The sequence below is a fragment of the Erpetoichthys calabaricus genome, chromosome 13 (assembly GCF_900747795.2).
Source record: "Erpetoichthys calabaricus chromosome 13, fErpCal1.3, whole genome shotgun sequence".
Lineage (NCBI taxonomy): Eukaryota > Metazoa > Chordata > Cladistia > Polypteriformes > Polypteridae > Erpetoichthys > Erpetoichthys calabaricus.
Genome location: NC_041406.2, coordinates 40,220,706 through 40,236,578, shown reverse-complemented (window position 1 = coordinate 40,236,578; position 15,873 = coordinate 40,220,706). Strand labels below are relative to the sequence as shown.

The 15,873-nt window shown below is 33.8% G+C and overlaps 1 protein-coding gene across 2 annotated transcripts in view; it reads right to left on the bottom strand.

Annotated features, from left to right (window-relative positions):
* Positions 1-15,873, bottom strand: part of top2b (DNA topoisomerase II beta) — a 136,280-nt gene that overhangs the window by 13,835 nt on the left and 106,572 nt on the right. For both annotated transcript variants that reach the window (XM_051935519.1, XM_028818156.2), the window contains exons 26-32: positions 12,368-12,523; positions 10,399-10,482; positions 10,033-10,230; positions 9,762-9,900; positions 9,516-9,674; positions 8,218-8,404; positions 3,641-3,720 (exon numbers count right to left, since the gene is read on the bottom strand). In XM_051935519.1, the coding sequence (XP_051791479.1) occupies positions 3,641-3,720; positions 8,218-8,404; positions 9,516-9,674; positions 9,762-9,900; positions 10,033-10,230; positions 10,399-10,482; positions 12,368-12,523 (1,003 nt within the window). The remainder of the gene's footprint in view (positions 1-3,640; positions 3,721-8,217; positions 8,405-9,515; positions 9,675-9,761; positions 9,901-10,032; positions 10,231-10,398; positions 10,483-12,367; positions 12,524-15,873) is intronic.

Below are 15,873 nucleotides of genomic sequence, written 5' to 3'. Positions count from 1 at the left end.
TATATATATATATATATATATATATATATATATATATACATATATAATATGCAAATTATTTTTACCAGAATTAACAGTTACATTAAACACCAAAGGAAGTTATTTTACTAAAAAAGTCAAGGATAAAAACTAAGGGTATATTTCCTACCAGAGCATGGTGAATAATGCAAAAAAAAGCCACAGAACATTAGAAAATTTTTGACAAGAACAGGTCATTCAGTCGAATAAGTTTGCCAGTCCTGTCCACCTAATTCCACCAAACTAACATCATGTCAAGTTTCTAAGTCAATACAGACCTACTGTCTGCCACACTACTTGGCATCTTATTCCATGCATCTATAATTCTATGTGTTAAGAAAACCTTCTTAACATTTGTGTGAATTTTACCCATGGCTTTTCACCTGTTCTCCCAGAGTTCTTGTTAAACTCATTTTAAAGTAACAGATTTTATCCACAGTACTAATTAGTCCAGGTGAGGCCTCACTGGTGCATTACAAAACTTAAACATAACCTATTTTGACTTGCACTGTACACATCTGTGCTATATAATGCAACATTCTGTAAACCTTAATGGCTTGCCTTGATAATGACAAGTTCAATATGAATTCAAATCTAACACTTTCTCTTCCTATGACTATATGATGGGGTTTCTCAGATAATAACCCTGTGCTTCCTGTCTTTTAGCCAATTCTACACACACCTACAAACTACAACCTGAACTACCACTTTTTAGTTTGATGCCCAACGTCTTATGTGGTACCATATTAAATGCTTTTTGAAAATCAAGATAAAATTATACACACCACTTTGATAGCATCTTTTCTTGCTTCTTCATAGAATTCCAGCATAGTACTAAACAGTGTTGGGGATGGTATGTTAAAAATAACATGCATTATATAGTCCAATTACTTTTTAAAGTAACAAGTAATGTAACGCAATAGTTGTCCCTTAAGTTAATATTTTTAGAGTAAGTGCATATTATATTGTAAAAAATAAAAGTTATTTTTGGTTAATACAAAATAAGAAAATGCCACACAAAAGTAGTGCACTCTTTTTAATGCATAGCATTTTATAACTGCATAAAACATTTAGTTACTGTGTATTTGAGTAATGAGCAATGTAACTAAGTAACTTTTAAAAGTAACATTCATCAATACTGTTAGAAAATCACAAACCCTGCCAACCTGAACCCATGCGGACTTTTCCATAAAACTCCAGTCATTGCCATGTTCTGCTAAATCTTTCTTCCATTAATTTACCTGTGATGCACTTTAGGCTTACAGGCCTATGGTTACTTGCATCCGACCAAACACCCTTTTTACATATAGGAAAAATATTTGCTATTTTTGACCTTAGAAATATCCCTGAAGTGCAGCAACTTTCAAAAACATATGCATCAATCGTTTGTATATACACTCACTAATCCCCTGGGTCCTTGAAGACAAATGTAATCTAGTGATTTGTTAGATTAAATAATATTTAATCTAAGCAGCATTTGTCCCTCTATAATTTCCAAGATACCAAGTACCTCCTTAGTAGTCCCTGTTACTGCTAGGAGGTTATGCACTGCCCCACATGTGAAAACTTGAGAAAAGTACAAGTTTAGATCACTCGCTATTTCACTGTCCATATATTTTAATTTCCCCTTACTATTCCAGATACACTTCACATCTTCTAACAGTTTTTACTAAAATACTGAGACTCTCCTTGGTTCATCTTTCATGTTACCTGCAATGTTACTCTCTAACTTCCATTTAGCTTCCCTTAGATCCTTTTAAATGGTTGCTCTATTATACCCTACAGTTAGCATTGAAGTTATGCCTCACAAGCCTTGTACAGCTGTATTTTCCTTTGCAGATTCTTTATCATCTACTTTTTTAAACAGTAATGTTTTTATTTTATTTTTTTTTTTTTTTTTTTTTTTTTTAACTATTTCCAAGTTTTGGGATTACCCTGTTCTGCATTATATGAAAAAAATGTTTTCAAACCTGTTCCTTGGTTGTTTCTACTATTAAAAACTTATATCAGTTTACACTTTAATTCATCTGTTCAAAATTTGTCCTTCCAAAAATAAATTTAACAATTTTATTCTTTGTGTTCTTCCAAAACTCTGAGAACTGTATTATATTAAGCCACTTAACCCTCTACTCCCTGAACAGTATACTGATTATAACAAAATATAAAATCTAGACAAGCTTCTCCATCAAAAAAGTCACTGATTTCGTCTAAAAACTCATGGTCTTGTGCTCCACTATTTACAAGGTTGGCTTAGTTAATAGTTAGATAATTAAAGTTCCCCTTAATTATAATGTTCTCCTCAAAACTTGCCTTTATAATATTATTAAATAGGTGCACAATGAACTTGCTTTCTACATTTATTGGGGTGTGGGGAGTCTAACACACTCCTAAAATAAGGCCTCTATTCCTGATACTTTCTAATCAAATCCAGATGTGATCACTAAGATGTGGAAAATCATTCAATATAAGACGACATGCATTTAAATTCTATTTTGTATAAATAGCAACCTCCCTCCTTTTTTATCCTTCCTAAAACTGTGTAACCATCTATGTTAAACTCATCCTCATCTTTCTTATTTAGCCCATGTTGCTGTTATTGCTATACTATCATAAATATGCTCAGCTACACACAACTCAGACACATTTATAGAATTTTTGATATTCCTAGCATTCACCCAAGCAACGTGTTACTTATGCATTTTAACTTTGATCTAGAATTTAAGTTACTATAGACATTTGTTTTATACTGCTATTCAGCCCTTCATGTAGAGTTCTAAATGTGACCTGCCCCAATCACACTGGCCCGGCCCCTAATTCTCTATTTTAAACAATCATTAACTACACTACTCATAACCTCCTCACTACACTGGTGCTTCTCTGGGTTAAGTCAAAAGAGTCAGAGCAGAAATGGGCACATATATTTCCCATCTAGGAAACATACAGGACAATTAAGCAATTTAAATGTAATGACAATCTTAGTTTGTTCTTTAACTCACAGAAAATAGGTTATATGCTTCAAAACAGTATTGTGGAAGTGTTACTTCATTTTTTTTTTTTTTTTTTTTTTTTAACAGTTTGCTATTCAAATCAAGTTCTGTTAAATTATTATATAAATCAACATTTTTCTGAGATCAACTATAAATAGTTGTTCCACCTTATTGTCTTTTTACTTTTGTTTTTCGTTCCACCTTATTGTCTTTTTACTTTTGTTTTTCTTTTTGGTATACAGAACAACGTAGCTACTATCATGTAACTAAGAAATAATTCAATTATCCCAGAATGAAAAAAGTATCTCTACTTTCTAATCAATGCCAATGAAATAGGTGTTTGGACTTTAGCTATGTCACAGAAAAAGAAAAAAAAACTTTGAAATATAAGCAAAAGCGTAGTTAAAAATGTATGCATGATCAAATGTAATTTTTCCCTTACAAATAGCTTATTTCCAAATAGAACAAGATAAGGTTAGGGAGAGGTATATTGTAATATTTTAAAAGTTTAGATACTTGTTAAATTGTAAAAGAAAGGGTATCAAACTATGGAGCAAATTGGCCTGCCATATAATTAAAAAACCTAAACAGTGCCATAAAAAATGTAGAAATACAAGAATTAAAACAGAACATACCATTATCATTATTTTTCTCAGAATTAAATGATTTTGTTGAAAATATACTTGCTGGTTCATGATTCTTCTCTACTGGTGATCTAGGCAATGTAAAACAAAATACAGAATAAAAATTAGTGCTTTAATCCAAATTAAAATTACATAGTTAAAGACTGTTTTACTTTACTGTACACACAATTTTAAAATAGCCAATAAAAGAGACTTGTACAACAATATGCCTTAAGGACTGCATAATTTGTAGCTACTCAACACCAAAAGAATCTATGTGTTACAAATAATAAATTCTTTCAAATTGTATGTTTTATGTTGATTATTTCTGACTACACAACAGTTAAAATGCAAAAAAAAATATGCTGTACATAATGCAGTCATTTGATCGGACATCCTGGTCAAGCTGCATGTTTTACTGAATCTGTAACTAAATAGAAATTAAAATCTCATCTCTATAGTACAGACTTAAGCATGACATAATTGCTGAAAAAAAATGCAAAAAATTTGATGAATTTAACAGAATGAAAAAATAATACATTCATAAATGTTGTATATGCAAATAAATGCAGGGGCAGCAAATACCTAGGAACCTTTAGTTTAAACCAGACAAAAAACTACATTCTTGTAGGCAGCACATTACATATGTATTTACAAGAAAAAATACAGATTTAATTGTACATTCTCTCATGAGCATTAGTAAGTTCAGAAAAGTAATAATTACCATCATAAAACAGTAATGAAATATTGTTTGTTACTATTTCTACATAAACTGGGAAAAAAAAAAAAAACACCAATAGGTCATGTTCCACCAATTGCTCATTCAGAGATGTTATTCTAATCAACAGCCAAGTTTAACTTTCAAAACACTGACTGATCTAGTGAAACCATGATGAGTTTAGTTTAATTTCAGTATATCATCAGAAACCTGTAAAAAGAAAATATGGCAAAATCTGTTACAGGCAATTGTCAGCTCTGGCGCTAAAACATTTTACATCTGATTCATTATTGATTTTTTTATTAAAACTATGTTAATGCTACTCTGCTTAAAAATGCAACTGCATAATTTATAATCTGTAAAAACATACATGATGCACTCCACTAATATAAATAGGTTTGTTTGGGAGTTTCAATACAATCAGCTAATTTATAATTTGCTTGTACCATACAAGGGACAAGGCTAGATCCCTGCTTAGCACTTTATATGAGCAGTGCATACTGGGTGTTGGCAACTCATAAGAAATGGAACTCACAGGCATCTAATGAATAAGCACTAGATCAATTGCAAGCAGTGTTAGAAACAGACAATTGAAAAAGTAAATAACTAGCAGCTGATACTCTGTAAATGAGTTTTACTTAGCCTTCAGTAAAGATAGTGCAATTAAAAGGGTTACAAGGTTTATTAATAGGAAGGAGTACCACCTGTGTTAAGTAGAGAGCTTTGAAGTAAGGAAGTAATAAGATGGACACAAAGTTAGGAAAACAGACAGAAAAGTTTAATAACTTCTAAGACAGACACACAGTAGGCAGTCAAGGCTGAGAGTATTATAGGTGCTTAAGGGACCAGAAGAGTGAGTGTGCTATAGACCCAGAACCAAAAATGCTGACAGTAATTACAATGGGCATCTTTTTAATAATATTAAAAAGGCAATTTTACAGGGGACTTTCACTACCCAAATATTAACTGACTAACCTTGCAAATAGTGTAGTAGAAGAACAGAAGATTTTAGACATAATTGGTGACGATTTACTAACGTAGTATTTTAGAGCACCAACTCAGATGGAAGTTTGTCTGGATTTAGTATTTTGTAATAACCAGGACAGAATTCAGGGTATAGAGGTGATTGAACAACTAGGCTTGAATGACCGTAATATACTCAGTGTTTTGGAAGAGCAAAGATACAAAGACTAAAACTTTCAACTTTGGTAGAAAAAAAAAATTGGAGATGCAGCAAGTCTAAAAGAGAAACTGGGATAAGCTTTAATGTGTAGAAACAATTGATGAACAGCAGAACAGGTTTAAAAACATTTTTATACAATATAGGACAGGTGAAACACAAAAATTTGGAATAATTAGGATATTAAAAAAAAACGCTGCAGGGGGTTAATAAGGAGCAGAAAAAGATAATGGAAAGGAAAAAACAGCTGTAGGGGCTTATAAGAACACGAAGGCAACCATTAAGAAAGATATTAGGGAAGGTAAAAGGCAGTTAAAAAGGCATATAACAGATAAGTGTGTATTATTACTAAGGCAAAAGATGACGCAAAGAGATTCAGTATTTTAGTAGAAAAGAACAGTCAAGAAGGAGGTTAAGTGTATCAGGAATTATATATTTTAATTTCCCTTTACTGACAGTAAGACAATGAATGCTCTAAACTGACATTTTTCTGAAGTATACACGAGAGAGGAAGTGGATAACCTCCCAGCAGTAACATGGACTACTATGGAGGTGCTGAGCTATTTAAAAATTGTAGCGGGAAAAGTTCTGCTCAGATTAAAAAGGCTGAAATAAAACAAATCACCAGGACCAGATATTTATCCTTGAGTGTTTAATGAGGTTTGCGAGTACATATACAGTATAAACTCCTGATGCATATTTAGAAAGTCAGTGTGCACTGGGGAAATTCCAAAGGGACAGGAAAATAACATTATCCTGTTATATAAAAGAGTGATCAGTTAGATCCTAGTAACTACAGGCCAGTAAGCTTAACAAACATCACTGGTAAATTCATTAAAAGAATTATTAAGGAAAATGCTGAATACCACAAGGCATGAACATTAGTTTTGCTGAACAGTCAGAATGGGTTCAGACCAGTGAGGTGGTGTCTTACTAACATGTTGGAATTCCATGAGGAAGCAACAAAAGAACACAATCAGAGTGGTGCATATTGACATTATCACTTTAAGAAAGCATTTGATAAGGTACCACATGAGAGGTTGGCATCAAATTAAAAGAAGTGGGAATTCAGGATGTAGTGTGGAATGGGTGCAAAACAGTCTATAACATAACAAGCAAAGGGTTATGGTGCAAGGAACCTTAAAAGAAATTGGGTGAAGAGTGCTGCCCCTCAGTGGTCAGTGCTAGGGCCGCTGCTATTTTATATACTGTATATATAAAATATGGATAAGGATATAAATAAGTAGATGATTAAGTCTGCAGGTACTACAAAGCTAGGAAGACTAACAGATAACCTCAAATACATTGAATTACAGTCATCATCATTATAGTAGGACTTGGACAGCATACAGGCTTGGGCAGATTTGTGGCAGATGAAGGTTAACATAAGTAAATGTAAAGTATTACACATAAGAAATGAAAATATTAGATTTGAATTCTCAATTTAAAATCTGAATATCGAAAGTACATCCTGGATTTATATGTATTGAACTTATTAAACTTACAGGCTGGGCCCTGAAGACATTAAAAAGGCAAACAATGTGTTTACAACAGACCGGTGAACCTTCAACAGGAGTACTGTATACAGTTCTTTCTCCAGGCTACAAAAATAAAAGCACTTGAAAAAATTCCAGGACTGCAGGGAATGAGTTATGAGGAAGGATTAAACCTTTTCAGTTTAAGCAAAAGGAGTTTAAGTGACATCATTGACGTTTTAAAAATTACGAAGGAATTAGGTCGATCGAGACTGTCACTTTAAAATGAGCTCAACAAGAAAACAGGGACACAGTTGGAAACAGCAAAATTTACCACAAACTTTAGGAAGTTTTTTTCACAAAGAGAATCACAGACATATGGAATAAGTTACCAAGTAGTGTGGTAGACAATAGGACTTTAGGGACATTCACAACTAGACTTGGTTATTTTGGAAGAATTAAGTGAATAGGACTGGTGAGCTTTGTTGGGCTGAATAGCCTTATTCTTGTCTAAAAGTTTCTAATGTTCTAAGCATGTCTCCTAAGTATCAGAAATTCCATACACTAAATATTTGAAATGAAATTTTATACTTGAGATATCAAAAACCCAAATCTTGCACACTATATAAAAACACTGCATTTGCTACCAAGGTCGATTTTTGCCACTTCCACACTTTTTACTTCAATACATCCTTTAAGCACCAACTTTCGGCGACCCAGTAATTGAATTGCATTTCTCCTGACACCTCTACTGCACATGATGTACAGACATGCCATTTTTCCATGAACTACTCATGCTCCTTCGCCTACAATCATTTTGGTCAAATTTATTTTAAAGGAGTGGTGTCTCTGAGGCTAGGGATCTGCACTAGCAATTGGAAGGTTGCCGGTTCGAATCCCGTTAATGCCAATAGGGACTCTGTTCTGTTGGGCCCTTGAGCAAGGCCCTTAACCTGCAATTGCTGAGCGCTTTGAGTAGTGAGAAAAGCACTATATAAATGCAAAGAATTATTATTATTATTATTAAAGAACAAACATTGTATATGAGCACATAAAAAATTAAAAGCATGATAATAGTATAAAGCTAATTTAAGCAATCATGTTTAAAAAAATACAATGTTCTCTTTTACCCATAAATACATTCCATGGGCAATCAGTATAAGCATGCAAGTAGACATGCTATGACAGACAGAAGTTCATACTGTATTGAACTTACTGTGTTAGAGATACAGACTTGGTTGAAGGGAAGTCATCTTCATCCTCACATTGCTCTCTGTTCTCAGATATTACAAAATCTTCATCTTTGCAGCTTCTTACTGGGGAAGACACAATTCTAACATCATCCTCATCTTCTTCTTCATCCTCATCTTCCGAGAAATCAAAAGTATATTTTGGTTTCGAAGCTACAAATTCAAATAAAAAATAGGTTAAACACTTTTTAGTCAGATTTTTTATTTAGAAGCAACTTATGATGAGTAGGACACGGACAAGAGCCACTTGGTATTCAAACTGCCTTGTTTTATTGCCAGCATTAAACAAGTGAAACGGTGGTGGGTGGTGTGGGGAAAGAGCACTGAGCAATAAAGTAAAATATTCATTATTTAATTCAAAAATAAAAACTTCCAGAAAGTTGTACATGAATAGATCATTCAAGTCAATGAAAAAAGCACTTGTAAAGAATGGTATCCAAACTCATCTGGGGCAAGTAAATGAACTAACCAAGCTGAATAATGGAGAGAAACTGAATTAGTGTCAAAAGATGTGGTTTATAAAAAAAAAAGGACATGCTCTGACTAGGTCAGGTGATCCTAGCTACTTTCATCAAAGTGACAGACGAGTAAAACCAAACCAACATCAACTGGTCAACTAGGAAGAGTGTTTTTACCATTAATGTAGACAATGACTTAACACAAGTAAGTGTTAAGTTTACTTGTGCAACCTTTCCTATACTTATTGTAATGCAATTTATAAATAAAAAAACACACTATATATTAATTACAAAATGGTTTGTCTATTTGAAATTGGAATGCTTTAAAAAAAACATTTTTGCAGTCTTAAAATTTAAAATTGAAACTCAACACTTCAAAATCATTTAATTTAATTCAGAGTCATAGGGTGGAGCCTATTCCCTCAGCATGAGACACAAGCCAGGAAAAATAACCACTTACAAATTTACAAATGCTAAATTTCTACAAAAATGGACACAAGGAATCTTTCTCCTCAAAAACTTGCAGCAACTGTTTAAATGCTTCCCACCCACTATTTAAGAAAAAAATCTCAGGATTTTCAAGGTTTCAGCATAAAATTTTAATAACTCACATGGTTGTATCATTTTTTTTGAATCTCAGTGCACATTCTAGTATTGAAAACTAATTCACTCTAGCAAGTTAATGTTCAACTACATAAAAATTTCACAGCATGCATTCTATGTTTTATCATAGTTATTTTCCAAAATTGTAATTTTATATTTCTGAATGAACAATATTTCACTCAAATTATCACTTTAATACAAACCTGATAATCTCTGTGATTTTGGATCGCGTGGAATTACCACGTGTTCTGCCTCATCAAATTCGCTGTCTGATTTGGAATCATCATCTGACCAAGGATTCCTCTTTTTAGTCTTCTTTACAGGTCCTTTAGCACCAGGAACTTTTCTAGCCCTTGGAGTACCTAGCAAAAATTTGGATAAATTAAGTTAAAATCACAATATGGTATTTTCATTCAGTTTTAAGCTGCATGATTCAAAAAGAATATTACCTGGCTCCTTCTTTTCTTTTTTCACACGAGGGGTCTTGGCTTTTACTCCAGATGTAGTTAGTGAATTCTCTGTACCTCCCTCTTCTGTAACACCCAGTTCATCAAACTCCAATTTAATTGTTGAAGGATCAAAGTCTCCCTAAAAATGTAACATTAATAAAAATATACTTGTATAATTATAAAAAGTAATTCACTCAGCAATTTTAAAATGTTAAAATGTTTTTTTCTTAAAGTAAAGCATTCTAATCATTTAATATTTTGGAATTTTTACCTTTTTCTTTTTTGTCATTTTCTTCGAGGCATCTAATTTCACAGCCTGGGTAATTTGTGGCTCAACTCTGCGTCCATATGGTGAAGGCAGAGTCTCTTCAAGCTGTAACTTCTTCATTTTTGGTTTTCCTACTTTTCCCTTCACTAATTTGCCGCTTTTCCCAGCATTTACTTCTTCTCTTTCTAGAGCTTCAATTCGCTAAAGCAAAAATTTGATAGAGATTTTAAATCTTAATAGTAAATAAATTAGATGTTTATATTATTTATTTTGTGAAATTAAATCCAAAGTAAAATTCTTAATATAAAAGCCAAAGAAACATACAATTCTCATTTACTTTAGCTTTATAAAAATGAAAAATTAACATACATCAAGCTCTTCAGCAAATGCTGCTAAATCCTCTTTCCAAAGATCAGGTGGTGATTTTCTTTGTAGGATATCAAGTTCGTGTTTCTTAAAGAGAAAAAAAAACAAAAAACATTTAACTTATTCATGAGATGCTTTGTCAACAAGGTTGCGCAAAATGGAATAGACGTTTAGAGTATCAGCAGCCCTTTATTGCAAGTTTAAAGATTGAAGTTAAATAAGCGGCTATATCCTCTGAGCATTAAGGTGGGTCTCAAGCTAAAGTTGCACTTACGTGCACATGACAGAACAAGGGGGCTCAATGGGAGGCAACTTGGTGTAAGAACTAAGGACTCTAACACAGAAGAGGTTCAGCCAGTAATTGTGCATCTTTTTGGAAATTTGTCAATGTCTGTGTGTGTACGGATTTAGCAAAACATTAGTTATTTCTTTTAGCTTTAAGTAACATTTTAATATTTAATAATACCATCATCTAAAATTTTAATCTGAGAACTGTAAAAAAAGATAAGCGCTTTAAATGATAATTTTTAAATTGCTCATTTCAAAATCATCAACAAATGGCTTCAACATACTGAACAATAAACAAAAAATTATACATACACACACACAATATTTACATAGACACACAAACAATAATTAAGTCAAAGATTTAAAAGTATAAGCATTATGTTGAAAATGCCAAAAATTGAAAGAATGTAAATGTTGCTTCTGAGGAAGCAAATATGATTATGCATACAGTTTATTAATTTATATTGTTCTTCCAGTCTTTTGAAACAACATTTATTCATTGCCTATACAGGTCAGTAAAAAGATAATCTATACTAATTCCTTTATTTGTGTTATAATACAGTATTATACATACAGTATAAAAGCAATTCACATTAGTTAACTGTTGACAAAAAAAATAAGTATTTCACTTTCTACGATGTTCTTTGCACATATCTCTCTAAAGTCCAACAAAGGAACAGTTTCAGTTTAGTGGCTGAAACAAAATGTATGTCCTCCTTTCAGTTTCAGTGTTAGAAAATAGTCTTCTGAAACCTTGTAATGGAACTTACACAGATTATTTCCCTATAAAATGCATGACCCTTCCCTGCAAAGCAACTTCTTTGTAGAATGAAGCTTCAATGAAAAGACTGATAAGTGATGGAATTGCCACCTTGCCTATGTTACTACCCCCTGTTTCACATGGCCATGTATGTCTACAAACTAAATGGCAAAAAACAAGATAAAAGCATTTTAAAATGATGACATTGTGTCAATGACAAATATGGTAGGGGTTTTTATTCAATTAATTTTTTTTTAATTCAATTTGAGAAAAGTTGCTTCAGCATTCAAATCCTGGGTAAGAACAAAGAAACTTTTATGCTGCAAAGTAAAGTTATTCTAGAAACATTTTGACTGTTTACCATCGGCTTTTACTTTTCAGATTTAACCCTAGAAATGGAGGCCTAGTTATAAACATCAAGGCTAATGTATAGTATTTTGGTGAAAATAAAAGGCTTGGGACTTGGTTTATATTTTTTGTATTTGCCATTGGCAATAGTATTTTCAAGACAGCCAGTTACCCATCTTCATTTATTAATGGTACATTCATTAATGTTAGTCTTAGATACATAGGTAAATGCAGAGCATGGTGCATCTTTTACACAAAGGTGACATAAAATTCAAGATTAGGTGACAACAAGCATTTTATTTGTGGTATACATTTCAGAAACAATTATGGGGCCAGTGCCTACATCATCTGTATAGCATTAAAAGGTGAAGAAGTCTCAAATAGTCTCCCTAATAATATTTTGCATTTTACTTAACCATACATAATCATTTTATCCATCCATTTTCATAAACTACTTATCATTTTATATAGTAACAAATTGGTAATGTTTTGGCAGCTCTAAAATAGACAGTTACACAATTAAAACAGCATTAAAAATGATTTTTAAAAACTAAATTCAACACTTTTTCTTCTTACCTTAGCATCTCTCTGTTTTAAAAGCTCCTCTACTTTTTCTTTAGTGAGGCACCACAAAGGCATATTAAGAATGTAGTTAAAATTCGGACCAGAAGAAGAACCTGAATCAACAGAGCTATTATCATCATCATTATCCATTTCATCCTCTTCTGATGTCTGTAAGTGACAATTAAAAAATGCTCATTTTAACATCTACTTAATAAAGTAATACGTAAAAAGATTGTCTTCTGCCAGTCAAAATAATTATCCAACTTCATTCCCTTTCTCAAGCTAATGTTGACACCTGCCTCTAGCATCTGTCAAATTTTTCCCCAATGTTTTTAAAGATCTGTATACAGCTGTACATGCTTCGGTAAAGTACAGCATTGTCTACATACTGAGTGCATACAAAACAGAATTTAAGCTCCTTTAATATTTTCTGCCCTCTAAAATCTCACAATATTTGTGTTGATGCAAATTGACACACATACTTGAATCAACAACTTGTCAGCAATTTGTACACCAACAGCAAAGTAAACAGCAATAGGATAATAAATCACCAGACTAAGAGTTGCAATGATTAAAGATTCAGTGTGATAACTCACACACACATATTAATAAGCAACGTTTTTAAAACCCCTATATGAGGCTGTCACAATACAGATTATATAGCTTCAAAAGAAACAATGTCACATTTAACGACTGAAGTTACTCATTGCCTTGGTGAGTACCATATTATGCGAGTAGGAATGGCAGGTATTAGCTAGTTATAGGATTCCCTCATGAATTTTCATCACACTTCTGTTTCATATTGCACTGCAAAAGTACAGCAATTTTGCCTTATTTAGGCAGCCAATCTACACGGAGTACACCATGTACCCCCTTGGCTGTTCTCGTAAACTCAACAACTCATCCTTACAACTTCTGACTTGCTACAGTTTGATTCTGTAATAGCATGTCACAGATGAAGAGCTCTGTGTCACTAGGGGTATCACACCACACATTTGATAATAAAAACAGACTAGAAATGTGAATATCTATAACTCACTATGATTTTTTTTCATTCATTTTCCACCACATATCCAAGTCCAAGTCATGGGACTTCCAAGGCATTCCCAGGCCAACTAGAAGATATAATCCTCCCAGTGAGCTCTGGCTATTCCCCGGTGTCTCTTCCCAGCTGGTCGTGCCCATAAAATCTTCAGAGGGAGGTGTCTGTGAGCCAACAGTGTCAGATGCCTGAATCACCTCAACTGGCCCCTCTCAATGTGGAGGGTCAATAGCTCTACTTCAAGCGTGGAGGTCTGTGCTTCTCACTCTCCTTAAGGGAGAGCCCATACACTATGCAGAGAAACCTAATTTCGACCACTTGCAGCAGTGATCTAGTCCTTCGGTCATTACCCAAAGCTCATGACCATAAATTTGAGAAGGGACACAGATTGACCAGTAAATTGAGAGCTTTGCCTTGCATGCTGGAGTTCACATCCCGATGAAGCCAACAGGACCACGTCATCTGCAAAAAGCAGTGATGCAATTTTAAATCCACCAAACAGGACAACCTTCCTTCTCCTGCTGTGCTTTGATATCCTGTCCAAGAAAATAACAAATAAGATAGGAGACAAAGCACTACCCTTGCGCAGTCCATAGAGAGACTGGTGCTGTTGTATTTCCAAGTATACAAACACAGCTCTCACTGTGATTATACAGAGACCAAACAGTCCTTATTAAGGGCCCCAGACCCCAGTATTTCCAAGTACGCCCCACAGAATTCCCTTGAGGAACATGGTCATATGCCTTCTCCAAGTCCACAAATCACATGTAGACCAATTGTGCGTACTGCATGCCACCTCCTAGATGGAGGGAAAAGAGCTGGTCCACTATTCCATGGCATGGATGGAGTCCATATTGCTACTGGTGGATGTAAAATTTCATGACTGGACAGTGTCTCCTTTCCAATAAGCTAGCATAAGCTTTTCCCAGGGATGCTGAAGCATATGATCTGCCAATAGTTGGACCACGCCCTGCTCCTCCCCTTTTATAAAAAATGGACCATACCATGACCCCTCAACCCTTTGCTTAACTACCTTAGTGAGCTCCCTCAGGGAAATGAACATTGATCACCTATATCAGCTTCTGGCTCTGCCTCCTCCAGAGGGCATGTCCATTGCATTCAGGAGCTCTGTAGAAGTTCCTTCCATGTCAGACTTTATCCTCAGTACAAGTCAGCATTTCTTCACCCTTGCTGAAAACAGGCTGAAAGAAGCCCTTACTCTCCCTTTTAAATCGCCTTATGGTTTGCTGGAACTGCTTTCAGGCCAATTGACAGTCATTTTCTATAGTTTCTCTGAATTCCTTCCACACTTGGTTATTTCTTCCATGACCACTAAGGTCACAGCCTATTTTTTGCCTTTCTGTACCCCTCTACTGCTTCAGGAGTCTCATATGCTAACACCACACAGAACATCTCCCTTCTTCAGCCTGATAGTATCCCTCACCTCTGGTGTCCACCATTGGGCCCTTGAGTCACCACCACGAGAGGCACAAATGGCCTTCATGCCGCAGCTCTTGGTGGCCACTTCCACAATGGAGACTTTGAACAAGGCCCAATGAACTATGTCCCCCTCTACATACTGCAAGTTATGCTAGTGAGAAAAGAAACACTTAATGAAATATTTCTATAGTAGTCAAACTGTGCACAATGGTGGGGCTTTTCTATTTTATAAATGAAAGAAAAATGTAGCACTTGCAAGTAATAAAATAAATTTTTCTAGTTTTGTATTATATAATACAATATAATTTTTTATATGCAAAGTCAAATCCGCTCAGCCTTGTCAAGTCTTAAGGCAATTTATTTTGTGGTCAGCACAGGTTGAATAGGATACTTTTGCAGAGCAGTACAACATAAAAACCGAGTTTTCACCGAGCGTAACTTTTCCTATTAACATACACTCACACCTTCCTAATTTATGCTAAAAAGTGTTAGTTCTTCATGTACACTGTTTATTCAAACAGCATGTAAATTAATTTGTTTAAATTCGGTTAGATTTTCATTTTTAAACTAAAAATATAGCTATCAGAAATGGTTGGAAATTACATTAACATTGGGGTACTAACAGAACATACATGACAAAAATATGCAAATGTTTTTAAGAAAAAATGTAAAATGGAATTAAGCAAACAGAAAAAAAGGTGTTCAAAGTGTATTGTTTTAAAAATGATTGAAAACAACAGCAAAGTCAAACAAGTATTCTAAATTGCTGCAATTCATCAAATTATTTATTCAAATGAATTTGGACAGATAACTAACTATTTATGAATACAAAATATTTAACGTAGCACAAATTTACTTACCTGGATGAACAGCAAGCATGTTTTAAGAAAGGAAACAGTGGCAATAAAAATATATTGAAGTATTTTGTATTGCATGGACTACTGTAAGCTAAAAATGCCATGCTTAGATCTTTAACTTAAACAATATACCAAAAAAAAAATCTTAATTTAATGAAACCAGAATTTGGGAGTTATTC